At 52.5% G+C, this 14,665-nt stretch overlaps 2 protein-coding genes across 2 annotated transcripts; one reads left to right on the top strand and one right to left on the bottom strand.

The window, feature by feature from the left end:
* Positions 1-3,309: 3,309 nt before the first annotated feature.
* NDUFS6 (NADH:ubiquinone oxidoreductase subunit S6) lies at positions 3,310-9,178 on the bottom strand. The gene is made up of 4 exons (XM_007191653.2): positions 9,008-9,178; positions 8,029-8,082; positions 4,140-4,262; positions 3,310-3,442 (listed from the first exon to the last, which is right to left on the bottom strand). The coding sequence occupies exons 1-4, from the start codon at positions 9,137-9,139 to the stop codon at positions 3,377-3,379; spliced, it is 375 nt and encodes a 124-aa protein (XP_007191715.1). The 5' UTR covers positions 9,140-9,178; the 3' UTR covers positions 3,310-3,376.
* A 1,383-nt stretch (positions 9,179-10,561) lies between these two features.
* On the top strand, positions 10,562-12,018 carry MRPL36 (mitochondrial ribosomal protein L36). The gene is made up of 2 exons (XM_057541684.1): positions 10,562-10,760; positions 11,203-12,018. The coding sequence occupies exon 2, from the start codon at positions 11,216-11,218 to the stop codon at positions 11,519-11,521; it is 306 nt and encodes a 101-aa protein (XP_057397667.1). The 5' UTR covers positions 10,562-10,760; positions 11,203-11,215; the 3' UTR covers positions 11,522-12,018.
* The last annotated feature ends 2,647 nt before the right edge of the window (positions 12,019-14,665 follow it).

Raw genomic sequence — 14,665 nt, 5'->3', positions numbered from 1 at the left:
AATGTTGTTGTACTGTAGGGGACAGAACTAAAAGGACCTTTTTTTCTTTTTTATAATTGAAGCATAGTTGGTTTACAATATTGTGTTAGTTTCAGGTGTACAGCAAAATGATTCAGTTATGCGTATTTTTTCATATTCTTTCCCATTATAATTTATTACAGGATAGTGAGTATAGTTCCCTGTGCTATACACTAGGTCCTTGTTGTTTATCTACTTTATATATAGTAGTGTGTATATTTTAATCCCGTACTCCTAATTTACCCCCTCCCTTTGGTAACTGTAAGTTTGTTTTCTACATCTGTGAGTCTATTTGTTTTGTAAATAAGTTCATTTGTGTCGTATTTTAGATTCCATATATGAGTAAAATCATATGTTTTTCTCTTTCTGACTTAGCATGAAAATCTCTAGGTCCATCCATGTTGCTGCAAATGGCATTATTTCATTCTTTTTTTATGGCTGAGTAGTATTCCACTGTATATATGTACCACAACTTCTTTATCTATTTGTCTGTCAATGGACACTTAACGTTGCTTCCAAGTCTTGGCTATTGTGCGTAGTGCTGCTATGATCCGTATCATTTCTAATGGCTTCATACTATCTACATATAAAGAAAAGAACCTCACTCACCAGGCCCATATTTTTGTGTAATTTGCCGAGTGTAAAATGAACACCCTTGCATGTACCTTTTCCACACTTGGCATCGACACCTTAGGACAGCGGTCCCCAACTTCTTGGCACCAGGGACCGGTTTCATGGAAGACAATTTGTCCACGGACTTGGGGGGGAGGGGATGGTTTTGAGATGATTCAAGTGCATTACATTTATTGTGCACTTTATTTCTATTATTACTACATTGTAATATACAACGAAATAATTATACCACTCACCATAATGCAGAATCAGTGGGAGCCCTGAGATTTTTCATTTGCCACTCACTGATAGGGTTTTGATATGAGTCTGCAAGCAACTAATTTATTATGGTCTCTGTGCAAACCTCTCTGCTAATGATAATCTGTATTTGCAGCCCCTCCCCAGCACTAGCATCACCGCCTCAGCTCCACCTCAGATCATCAGGAATTAGATTCTCACAAGGAGCGTGCAACCTAGATCCCCTGCGTGTGCAGTTCACAGCAGGGTTCACGCTCCTACGAGAACCTAATGCCGTCGATCTCACAGGAGGTGGAGCTCAGGCGGTAATGTGAGCAACGGGGAGCGGCTATAAATACAGATGAAGCTTCACTTGCCTGCTGCTCACCTCCTGCTGTGCGGCCCGGTTCCTAAAAGGCCATGGACCGGTACCGGTCTGTGGCCCAAGGGTTGGGGAGCCCTGCCTTAGGATCTTCACATTCTGGTGCACAACTCAGCTCCCCTGGGCACATGCAGCCAAGCCCCCGGGTCTGGCCGTGTATCAGGTATCCGGGGTCTATCTTTACATGCACGTGCACTGGCCATCTGTATTTCTTTTACAGAGTGTCTGTTATGCCTTTTCCCAATTTCCCTCAAAATTGGGTGTCTTTCATACTGACCTGTATTTTGGCTTATTAGGAATTTTTTAAATCTTATGATCTGCCATTATTTTCCCCAGTTTTCACCTGACTTTTTTCATTTGAAGAAAAATCAACTTGTACCATATGAGAGGAAAAGAGAATGAAAAAATAAATCCTTTCATGTAAAGGAGAAAGAGAAGAATGGGAGAGCTGGGACAAATGGGACAGAATGAGACGGTGGATTTAAACCTAAAGACGCCAGCTGTTAAACTAAGTAGAAATGGACTAAAATGTCCAATTAGGAGATGGAAGACTTTAAACTGGGTAAGAAATCTATTTGGTATACAATATACCAAGCACCAATATATTGTATATTGGAGATTATATTGGAGACATAATATTTGGAGATACAATAAAAACATAGACACATTAATGGTGAAGAAGAAAGGACTAAGAAAATTAACGTGCAAATACTAAGCAAATGAAGTAGGTGTGGCCCAATGAGGCACAGGCAGAGCAGACTCAAAGGCAGATGTCTTGTTAGAGATAGAAACGGAACAGACGAGCCACAGAAACTAACAGCAGAGCCTCAAATGCAGCTCCTTAAACAGAGCGCCAAGCCAGAGGGCACTGGGAGGTGCACAGACCCCCAGTGGGTGTGAGACTTCAACACGCCTCTGGCACGCTGCACCCACGCTCCTCGTGATTAGATGTGAGACACTTCCAGAAAGCAGCGGAGACCTGGAGACTCGTTCCATCCACACCCGCCCCACCTGAGGGACGCCCAGGACCCCCGACCTCCTTTTCCTCCCACCCTGCCCCCACGTCGCAGACCTGCTTTGCACAGCCAGCCCCTAAGTCCACTACCTGAGGCCTTGGGCCTGCAGCTCCGGCTCCACAAGAGCCTCGGTGAGCACCCTGCACTCGGGGCCGCACCCACCCTGTGTGAGCTGGCTCAAGCTGAGGGGCCCCCGCCTCCCCCGCCCCGTGGGCTGGCTGGGGCCCAGGAGCGGCTCCCCGAATTCTCCACATCCAGTGCTCCTCTGCCAGTGTATTTCACATTGGTCGTGCCCAGGATTCCTGACTGCTAGCGCCACTTACCACCTCCAGCTTCCAGGGTTGAAGGTGGATGCCAGACGCCCTTCCGGTAATTCTGCCACTATGGTCATCTCTCCTTTCATCCGGAAGCTTAAACGGTCTTGTTCTCTCTAGACTCTATAAAGTTTAGTGTTTCATCAACTTAGCTTTTATAATCTGAATGCACCCAGTTGTGTCTTTTCCCACCAGTTCTGCTGAGCACTGGTGTGCCCTGTGATCTGTGGCTTCTCCCTCAGCTCAGGAATCTTCTCTGGTGTAGGTGCCGCTTCCCCGGCCCCCCGTGCATCGCTTTTTCCTCCTGGAATTCCCATCACCCCACCAAGCCTCCATTCTCTTCCCGCATAATATTAATTTTTATTTTTTGTGTTATAATACATCGTAATCACTACTGTTTTAAATACACAAATTGTACTTGATTTGGACCATACGTGACTGCTAACACCTTCAAACAGGTACTTAACTTCTTGGGATTTAAGACACTGGACGGAGCCTGAGGATCAGATGGGCAGAAAGAGCGACAGCGGATGAGTGACGGGGGCGGAGCCGGGCCGGAGCCCGAGGCCCCCAAGCGGCCACGTCACCCCTCCCCCGGCCCCCGGTTTCTTCCAGCCCCCGCTGCGGTCCTGCGGGGGGAAGAGCATGTGGCGGGGGCCCGGGAGGGGACGCCACCTTAAGCCACAGTCCTAAGTGAACCTGTGTGAGAGAAACAGCTGTGCGCGGCATCCTGGAGAACAACACCCTTTATTCGGCAATAGAGACGGAGTCCGTGTCACCGAGTTGCCCTCGCGGCCCTAGTGGCAGGGCTGCCGGAACTGCAGGCCACAGTAGCCGCACGTCCCCGTCTTTGTTTCTTTGTCCTGGAAAATTCAAAGGGAAAGATCTCCTATTTCCGTATTCTACATCAATCTAGAGACAGGTAGACCTCAGCCACTGAAAGCAGACACTGGAAACACACAGCCAACCAGGGGCGCCCACGGAGCTCCGGGGTCACTGCCCGACGCTGGACGTGGCTGTGCCGGAGGCCCTGGGTCCAGCCCGCTCCACCCAGACTCGCTGGGGTAGCAGGCTCCCTGCCCTGGAACACACGCTCGGTCCCCGTCCCCCTCCCGGCCCTCGAGCAGGGGCCTGGAAGGACTGCAGGGTGGGGCGCGGAGCAGAGGCCCCCCCCTCGGGGCCGGGGTCCAGCCCGGACACGGCAGCAGGGGCGGACATGCGCCTGAGCTTTATCCCGAGGCCTCCCTCTCTGCTCTAACACCCAGTGTACTGCTCTCCTTCTCAAAGGCTCTGTGCGTGCAGTTATCAACAAGGTAACCGATCACACAGGCACCGACACGATGGTTCCCTGGGAAAGACAGACGCCTACAAGTCTGAGGGAAAGCAGCGCTGGTGACACTAAGGCCGTTGCACACACGTCACAGTCAAAGCTGCCCTGGACACGCCCGTTGTTCGGCCCCTGTCGTATGGTCTGTGGGCAAGGCCGAGTGGGAGAGGGTGAGACCAGTGGGGTGAGGACAGGACAGACGGACGGGGGTCCGGGGACGGATGGCACGTTACCAGGTTTATGTACACTTTGGGGTGGCCCAGGGCGCCTCCCCCACCGTCACACGATATCACTCGACTCTCAACTTGGCTCACAGGCTGCTCTGCTATCAGGTCGATGGCAAAGTTCTCATTCACCTGGAAAAAGACAGAGAGGAGAAGCTCGTACAGACAAGCACACACACTGGACGCGCTCGTGGAATTTACATCAATGTAGACCACCCCCACATACACGCACACCCTGCCAGCAAAGGCACGTTCTGTGCCGTTTCATTTAAATACTATCAGTGCAGATCTTCAAAATACACAAGTAATGAAATACATGTACACACACCTTTAACTTTTCATTTGGATATAATTTCAAACTTACAGAAAAGCAGCAAGAATTACAACAGTACAAAGAATTCTCCTTTGTCTCTACCTGAATTCACCCTGCTAACAGCCCGCCTCACGTGCAGCGTCACCTGTTCTCTCCTGGCCCTGCCCCACCCTCCCTCTCACACCTGCACACGGACACACATGCGCACACACGCTCTCCTACTCTATCTGCGGGAAAAGACCAGAAGCAGCAGCTGACCCAGGGGCCGGGAGCCACGCGGTCCCCACGACCGCTTCACTATGGGGGCCGGGCTCTGAAATAACAGCTGGTGCGGGGTCCCGAGCAGGAAACGCGACAGATGAGGCTGAGCCACGTTGCGACGGAGGGAAAGGCAGCCTCCGACTACAAGGGCTGCTCCACGTGGGAAACTGGAGGGACGGCGGCACCAAAACCACGAAGCACGGACACACAACGTGCTTGAGCCCGCGGCCACAGAGACGCTCTAAATCCACTGATTTCCTTACCGGAAGGAATCAGCTCATGACTTCCAAGCCGCTAAATAAAGGGAAGAGCGACGCACTGCTCCTCTTTCCTCGGAGCGCCAGCTTCTCTTGGTGCGGGTACTCAGCTGGGAGGCACAGAGTGTCGTCTGAGCTGAGGAAGCTGGAGATGCTCACCCCCAGCAGCCAGAACCAGAACCAGAACCGGAACCGCCATGCACGGCCCGGCAGAAGCCCAACGTTACGGGCAGCAGCTGGACCCACACACAGACCCCAATCTGATCTGATGGGGCTGCGGGATCCCACCCCAGCTGACACACTCAGGGTGCAAAACAGCAAGAGCACATCTCGAAGGTCCCCCACCTCTGGAGGCCAAAGGGTCACGGGATCAGAACACGGTAACAGAGGACAAACACGGTCAGAGGTGGGGCCCTGCTCTTCCCCTTTCAGACTCCTCTGCAGACAAGCACGCAGATGAAACACTCGGGGTGTAAACGCTGCCCGAGGTCACTGTGATTCTGGCTCCGTGAGTAACCCCAGCATCTGCTCACCACGATGGTGAGAAGTGTGCCCCGTCAGTCCCGGAGGACCAAGGCCACGTGGCTCCCCGCTCTGGCGCCCAGAACCCCACCTGCACCCAGAGGGGCCCGAGGCTGCAGTGAAGAGAAGAAAACAAGGATCGATCTTTACAAACAACGGTGGGAGGGGTGCTGAGTTTCGCAGAATTTGAGCATATAATCCACGTGCACCCAGGAACACCGAACGCGGGCCAGAGCCCTCCCACCCGCTGCCACTGAGACACTCAGCAGTGCTGACGCCCTGAGCCCGCAGAACGGGGACGACATTCCTGTTTTTGGAAAGCTGTGCCGGCTAGAGATGATGCTATCCCAAAGCCTTCCCTGGGATTCCTATTTCCGGAAAGGGAGCAGGGAGTGAGGAAGTGCAGCCCCCTCAGAACGCATGTGGCTGTGTTGTCCCCACTGCTGTCCATGCCCCGGGGGCCCCACGCCCCGAAAACGGAGCCCCACAGGGTCCACCCGACTGACAAACACGGCACAACAGCCATGCTAACCAACTTCAGGGCCCAGCACCTCCCTCCGCCTGAGGATGCCGCGGGCGCCCATCGCTCTCGGGCAGGAAGCGTCGGCTTTTAATTCCATGTGTGTAACCACGAAGTAACGAAAATACTCCCATCGCCGCAGAGGAACAGGAGGTCGGCTGGGCCCTCTACCCCCCTCCGGTGACACAGGACCACTACAGGCTGACTTCTGCCCCTCCCTGGGGGCGGCGGCTGGGCCCCGTTCTTCACGAGCATCTCCTCTCCACAAGGCCGGTCCTACGCCAAGGGCTGTGGGCTCCTGGGCAGACTCGCTGCAGCCACACGCGGACGCTTCCCACCTTTCCTGCGAAGGCGGCTCGACCGCCCAGCTTCCTGCTCTCCTCGTTCCTCAGACTAAGAGCACATTCAGTTTATTTCTTAAAATTCACCCAAATAAAACCGCAGAGACAGTAAGATCGGTGGCTGTCAGGGACTGTCAGGCGGGCGGATGAGGAGGTGACACACAGGGGAGTTTAGGGCAGTGAAATACTCTGCATCATACTGCAGTGCTGGATATGAGACGTTATGCACTTGTCCAAACCCACAGAACATACGACACCAAGAGTGAACCTACCACATAAACCTAAACCCCCGACTTGAGTTAACACAACGTATCAATATTCAGCAAGTGTCCAAACCTGTCACTTCTCACAAAGGCAGCGCACTCAGGCAAGAGGAGAATAACAGGGACACTGTGGAGGGGGGAGGGATATAGGAACTCGTACTCTCTGTGCAGTTTTTCAGCATGCCTAAAGGTCTTTTAAAACAACAGTCTCTTGGAAACCAAAACTTTCTAAATACTACTAAACGCCAAATTTTTGTCGCAAGAATGAAAGCCAGAGAGACCTGCTGCACATCTTACATGAGCATGGGCCCCTGGACGCTCACGATCTCGGACAGGAAAAGGCCCCAGAGATGCCGAGTGGGGAGAGGTCAAGGGTAGCAGCCGGCTCAGGACTGTGGCGAGCTGACAGTCTGAGCGAGGCGACATCACCAGCACTGCCCCCTCCATTCACACGTTACTGGCTTCACGAACTCTGGAATGTCTGGTTTGGTGTTTAAGTTGCTCCCTGATGTCTGTCCCCAGCGAGGGCAATCAGAAACCAGAAGCCATGATAGAATTCCCAGGGGAGAGGAGTGTGACAGGCCGAGATGGAAAGCTGGAGGCAGGGTCGACCCCAGGGCTTCAGGACGCATCTGCTGGAACTGCTCCATCCAGAGGGCCAGACCCCACCCCACGACACCCTTAAAGTGGGAACGGAAGTAGGAAACCAGACCCTGGGGATGGACAACGTAACCAAGGTCAAAGGGAGGGGAGATGCGATTTAGGGACAGCTGAGGGTGGCAGGAAGAAGCGACAGGCTGCCTGAAGGGGAGGAGTGACGCCAGGTGACTGCTGGGGAGGGGTGGAGGGAGGCCTGAGCCAGGGCGCTGAGGACTCCCTCTGAGGCGGCAGGCACAGGAGAGAGGAAGTGGGAAGAAAGCACGCCACTGAGGCGAAAGGATTCCAGTGTCCAGCGGTTGCACTGGTGTTTCAGACCCACTCAGGGAAGACCCACCCATGTGCTGTCTTCAGCTTGTCGGCCGAAGTCCCTGAAAGAACCAGCCTAATCTATATGTTGTGAACCGTGGAAAACATACTCCAAAAAGTGACTGAAAGAGTAATTTTTAAAAATTGCTGTGACTCTGCTTTAACCTGAGAGTCTCAGAAGTATAAGGCACAGAAGAGAAAGAAAAGATCACGCCCATTTACATGAAAGCTAAAACAATACTCACAACATGTCATGTTACATATTTCAGGGAGAAAAAAAACAAAACAGAACTAGACATGTTTAACATGTAGAAGAAATGCAGAATTCCAGAGATTCTAGAGTGCTCACAATTTGGGGAGAATTTACTTAAGTTTTACAGGTTAGTATTTATTTCTTCTTCATTATAAAAAGTTTTATGAAAGCTCACCTCTCTTTTACTAGATCTTTCACTCACCTCTTTCTGACGACCCACAAATCGAACTTTCCTGTAGTCTTTATTGCCATAAACCTGAAAAGAAAAAGACCATATGTGATTTTTTACGGCCCAATTCTGTATCTTATACCAATCATAAATGTTTCAGGAAAAGTGTTTTCTCAACGTTTAGGCCATTCATGATCACACACACCAGGAGTAAGTGTAGTTGCGCGCCCAGGGGCATTTTTCAGCAGGATTCCTAACGTGACATCAGGCAGTAGTCTGAATTCGAAGCAGCAAGGTGGGGAAGGCGCAGAGGAGAGCAGTCCTGGCAGAGGGGGGACACCCGCCTTCGATCTCACAGGCCCCAGAGCTTCCTTCCTCTCCGAACCTGCTCCATGACCTTTTTTAACAACACAGGTACTCACTCCCTCATCTTTGGGCTGAGGATCATAGCCTAACGCTGTGTTTGTATTTCAGTAACTCGACAGCAGACCCTCGAGTTACTAAAATGTGGTATTCAACGTTACACAAACATGAGGAGATCGGACCCACACAGTTGGCAGTCTCCGACTCCACCGGAATTCTCCCCACAGTAACCAAGGGGCTACCCCGGGATAACAGTCTTGTTTCCGAGTTCGCTCGGAGGATGAGACCACAGTGGCTGCAGACAGCCCCTCGGGACCCCTGCGGGTACTGGGCCCGGGGCCCCGGACGGACGGGGAGACCGAAAACGGGACCTTAGACGCTGCGTCTGGGGCGTCAGGGGCACTGGGGGACTGGACTGCGGGTACTGCGCCCGGGGCCCCGAGGGACTGGACCGTGGGACCCGGGTGCTGGGCCGGAGGAACAGGAGGGACCGGGGTGCTGGGCGACTGGACCACGGGCACTGAGCTTGGGGCACCAGGGGCACCGGGGGCCCCGGGGCGCTGGACCCCGGGGACACGGGGGCCGAGCCGGGGCTCCGCCCACCTGGGCGCCCCGAGGGGAAGGGCGCTCTCCGCGCCGCAGGGGTTACCTGGCCGGTGTGCGTGACCTTCTCCCCGGTCGGCGAGGTCCGCACCCCGAAGCACCTGGCGGCCCCGGGCAGGCTCCGCGCCGCCGCGCCTCCCCGGCCCAGCAGCCTGAGGAAGGTCACCACCGCCGCCATCTTTCAAGCTGACCCTCGACCCCGCGCGCCGACGCGCCGAGCGCCGACGCATGCGCACGACCTCCGCAGGGACCGCTCGGCCGGGATTTACCTCGCCCGGGGAGGCGCGCACGCGCGGTGCGGTCAGGCAGGTGCGGCCGGCTGGTGTAGCGGTGGGCTGGGGCTCAGCCCGGATAAGGCGGGGAACTCCGCGCAACCTTAGCACTTAGCGATGCTCCACTTACCAGGGGCAGGGCAGGGGAGGATGGAAACGGAAGATGCAGTGCTTACCTTCGATGGTAACGGATAATCATGGGGAGTTACATGTTGAAAGTTGTGAATGTTGGAGATGAGTCCTTGCTTAGAGGAAACTGGAAGTACATCATGTTGGACAGAGCGCATTTCTTTGTGGTTCTGGGGTTTCTGCAGCAGAGCCCAGTGAAACTACCAGTAAAGCGCAGCCGATGGCATCCCTCATGCAGGTTAGCCCCGAAAGGCCCGCTGCTCTGGAGCACACCTGGGCAGGACGCTGGCTCGCGGTCCCGGCCCTGCTTCTCTCCTGCCCCTCATGGCCTCCTCCAAACGGCCTGTGCAGAGACCCGTCGGGAGGGTTAGCCCACACGGCCAGCCCCCGATGGGCGAGGGCGGTGGGCGCAGGGAGCAGTCCCAGAGCTGGGGTGGAGTCGCGCATCCCACTGCCCAGGAGCTGAGGGCACCCACAGCCTGGACTCCAGGGAGGTGTGGCAATGAGAGGCGACAGTGCCCAGAATACCTCCCGGATCGGAAAGGTGTCCACGGACGTATGCTCAGAGGCAGGCCCGAGCTCACCTGGGCAGGGGCCACAGCTTGCAGCCGGGTCAGGGGTGCGCGTGCGGTGCCAGGGCGGCGCGTAGGTGCACCCCGTGTGCAGCTCACCTTCGTATGCGTGGAAAGTAGTTGTGTCCACGCAGACACAGCCTGGAAAGACATGCGTGGCGATTTCACTGTGGAATCTGGGCAGTGGGTACGTGGGTGTTCGCCATAAGTGTCTTTCAACTTTTCTCTGTGTTTGAAAGTTTTCATAATAAGATGTTGGAGGAAATAAATTTAACTGCAATCAGTTAGAACCAGGGCCTATTTCCATGCGCTCCCCTGAGCCTCGCCACATTTCTCCCAGGATGTCCACTTAATACAAACATGAGGTTTTTCTAGATTTTGTTTTGACACTGATATTTATCAGCTTTTTAAAAAGTCTACTTGGTTGTGACTTCTTTTTCATTCAAAATACCTACTTTTGTTCCCATTTTTCATCCCTCCTCCTCCACCCGGGAGCGCCCCCCAAAGCTTAGCCGCCTGGTGGCCCACAGGGCTGGGGGAGTCCCGGAAGGAGGGCGCAGGGTCCCGGGAGGGCGAGGCGGGCTGAATACGCAGGGGACTGGGGAGGGGAAAGGCAACCCACCCGGGAGGAACCCGGCGCTCCGCGACTCCCGCACCCACGTGGCTCCGCCCCGCGGGGACCGCCACGTGACCCTGCTGCCATCTTCCTTCCTGGCGGACACTCCGGACGACGGCATCTCCGCCCCACTGCGCAGGCGCTGCCGAGGGCGCAGGCGCAGGGGCTGAAGAGGCGCGCTGCCGGCGGGCAGGGAAGGACTCTTTCCAGGTGGGGGTCGTGGGGTGGGGTTCCGGGGGTCCCGAGGGGCAGGGGAGGCGGCGGGGTTTCCGGGCTCAGGAAGGGCGCGTTCTGGGGACCCCTGGCCTCGGCTTCCCCGGGTGGGACGCGGGCGGAGGTCATTGCGGTGGGAAACGGGTGCTGATCCCGTCGAGCCGGGCACCGTTCCGGACCTCGTGCTCTCTGCCCCCGCCCAGCGGCCCGGCCGCACCGGGGTCGCTTGGACGCGGGCCTCGTCTGGCCCCGGCGGCCGGGCGGGGGTCTCGGCGCCGGGCGGGGACACGGTGCGGCTCGCCGCGCTCGTGCCCTCCCGGGGGGCGCGCGGATTCCGGGACCCGCGGCCTGTGTTCCGACCGCAGGGACGCGGGGAAGGAGGTTTTCTCGGGGGCAGGAACCACCGGCAGCTGTGACAACTTTTCCTCTTTCTCCCTAGATCCAGCCACGATATGGCCACCGCTCTCCTAAGGAAAGTGGTTTCCGCCGTGGGTCCCCTGCTGCACCTGGGTGGCCGCCCGCTCTCCGCGCTCGCGCAGTGCCCCCCGCGCGCCTGCCCTCGGGTCGGTGCGCCCCCCAGCCCGGCGGCCGCGCTCCTCTCCGCGCGCCCGGCACTCGGCCTGCAGCAGCCGGCCCTGGGCTTCAAGACCAAGGGCGTCCTCAAGAAGCGCTGCAAGGGCTGCTATTTGGTCAAGAGGCGCGGGCGGTGGTTCGTCTACTGCAAGACCAACCCGAAGCACAAGCAGAGACAGATGTAGCCCTCGGGCTGGGAAATCCCTGCCCGGGAGACGGTGCTGCCTCATCGAAAGGAAAATAACATGTAAACATTCTGTAGCCTCCGTTCTGCTGACCTTCGGGTGCTGTGGACTCTGCGGCCTGCGTCACCTCCTTGTGGCTCCGGATCCAGCCAAGCCTGAGACCCACCTGGGAACGCGTCCTTCTCAGCTCCTGCGCAAGCTGTGTTTGCGCTCGGGCAGAGGACCGAACATCGGGAGGAGGGAAAGCTGGCTTTATCCCACGTCAGAATGCAGGTTCTTTAGAAGACCACCCTGTGCGCTGGCTCTCTCTCGGCCCTGTCTCTGCGTTCAGCCACACTGCTGCTTCCCCGTGGATTCAGACTTGTGTTCTCAACTTTCCCATCTCCAGGATAAGCAGGGAAGGCCGTGACAGCAGTCTTTAAGTCAAGGGAAATTTAACTTGTTTATACGTATATAAAGGTATTTTGGGCATTGATTAAATATGTTTGTCATCCTTAGTCTGAGACTTGAGAACTGTGTGCGCACACGTGTGTCCATGTATGCGTGGGTGCAGTGTGCATGCATGTGTGAACTGTGTGCAGTGTATACATGGGTGCAGTGTGTGTGTTTGTGCACACCTGTGTGTAGTGGGTATGAGCTGCTGCCGTGGACTCTGCAGACCGTGACCTGGGGCCAGTGGTATGCAGTGTCCTGGTGTCGCCTGTCACGGGGTCACAGCCTGATGAGTTTTTGAATCATCCTGCTCTCCTGGGGTTATCAGCCTCTGTTTGATCTAAGATAAGAGCATGACCAAACCCCTTGCAGCTCATCTACTTCCGGATACCTGGATGGACCAGCATTTAGAGCCCTGAGATTGCAGCACAACAGAAAAATCGGTTTAGGTCAGAAGGCAGCAAATTACAATCCACAGGCCAGATCCAGCCTGCAACCCATTTTTGTAAATAAAGCTTTATTGGAAAACAGCCGTGCCGTTCATTTATGTTTTGTTACACTTTCTACAGCAGCCAAAGTAGTAACTGAGTAGTTATATCAGAGACCTTATGACCTGGAAAACCTAAAATATTTACTATTGGGGCTGTATTTGCAGGAAAAGAGTGCCAATCCCTTGTTTAGATCATTAAATAAGTGTCTTATCCTAGGATTTGACTTCACTATGACACAACCTACTGGAAACATTTCATGTTTTCTCTATTATCCATATAGTGAGAGAGATCCTTGTATATACTGGCCATGAACGAATAGAATCTGAGATTTAAATACTATTTATAATAGCACCAAAGCCATGATATATTTAAATAACAAGATCAGGCACATTCTGTATACTTAGAATTGTAAAACACTTGGAGAATTCAAATAAAATATTGAGATTTGAAGACTTTCTATTACTGTCAGTTCCATCCAAATTGGTCTACAGACTCAATGTAATCCTGATTTTTATACAATTTTGTACAAAATGCCATGGTTCTTCAAAATTTTGTATGGAAAGGTAAAGCAAGTAAAATAGCCAAAAGAATTTTGAAAATGAAGAAGACTTGGAGGACTCACACTCCCTGATTTCAGGCTCACCGTACATAAAACCACAGCGGTGAAGACGGTGTAGTACCTGTGAAAGTGTACACACATAGCCCAATAGGACTCAGCAGAGTGCTCAGAAATGGACCCACACCTATGTGCCTAAATGATTTTCATAACAGGATTAAAGGCAATTCAATGTAGAAGGGATAGTCTTTTTTTTACACATGATTCTAGAAGACTGGATTTCCATATACATGGAAGAAACTTCATACCTTTCACCTTATACAAGGCTTAACTAAAAATAGATCATAGGGCTAAATGTAAAGCCCAATACTATAAAAACACGGGAGGAAATACATGTGAATTTGGGTTATGCAAAGACATTACACCAAAAGCATGATCCACGAGAGAAGACATTGTCAGATTAGTTCTCATCAAGGTTATTATCTTCTGCTCTTCAGAAGGCACTGTTAAGTAAATGAAAAGGGCAAAAACTAAGAGAAAATATCTGCAAAACACATTTCTGATCAAGGAATGGATCTATAATATATAAAGAAATCTAAAACTCAATACTAAGAGAACAACCCAATTAAAAATGGGCAAAAGAAGAGATATTTCACAAAAGTGTACTAATGAAAAGTAAGCACATAAAAAAGATGCTCAGCACTAGATTTTAGTGAAAAGCAAATTAAAACTACGAGACAGCACTCCTGCCTATTAGAATGGTTAACAAATAGGCAAAATCAATTAATGGTGAGAATTGTCGCAACTGTAACTCAGTAGAAAATAGTACAGCCATGTTGGAAACAGTTTGGCCATTTCTCATGAAGTTAAATATTCGGTTATTTAGCAATCTCATTTCTGGGTATTTGTCCAAGAACAACGGCAACTTATGTTCACAGTAAAACCTTTATGTGAATGTTTGTAGTGGTTTTACATATAAATGAAAAAAAAAAAACCCACAACAAACTGGAAACAGCCCACATGTCCTTCAGGTGGTAAATGGATGAACCAACTGTGTGCATCCTTACAAGGGAAAACTCAGCAGCAAAAAGAAAGAACTACTGATAGAAATGAAAACATAGATGAACCTCAAATCCATTATTCTGACTGATGGAAGCCTGGACTCAAAAAGCTACATATTTTATGACTCCAATGGTATGACATCATGGAATAGCCAAAATTATAGGGACAGACAATTGATCTGTTGGCAGGAGCTGGGGATGGGGACAAGGGATTGACTACAAAGGGACATGAAGCAATACTTTTGGGTGATGGAATTATTCTACAATTTGATTATGGTGGTGGTTTCATGACTGTACCTGCCTCATAGAACTATACACTAAAAGTGAGAGTTTTACTTCAGGTAAACTGCACCTCAATAAAACTTGCAAAAAAAAAAAAAATCCCCAAATGGAATTTCTGGAGCAAATGGAACTCAAATAAATAAAGACAACAACATCAAAAAACAAAAGCAAACAATGGAACTCAGTGAGCCGTGGGACAATAGCCAGCATTCTAGCCTAAGTGGAATTGCAGTCCTGGGAGGGTTGAGGCAGGAAAAAAATAGTTGAAGAAATAATGACCAGAAAGAATGTTTCCGTATTTGGTGAAACCAATAAACCCACA

Source organism: Balaenoptera acutorostrata, chromosome 2 (assembly GCF_949987535.1).
Source record: "Balaenoptera acutorostrata chromosome 2, mBalAcu1.1, whole genome shotgun sequence".
NCBI classification, from domain to species: domain Eukaryota; kingdom Metazoa; phylum Chordata; class Mammalia; order Artiodactyla; family Balaenopteridae; genus Balaenoptera; species Balaenoptera acutorostrata.
Note: the sequence above shows the minus strand (reverse complement) of the source record. Positions and strands in the feature narration are given on the sequence as shown.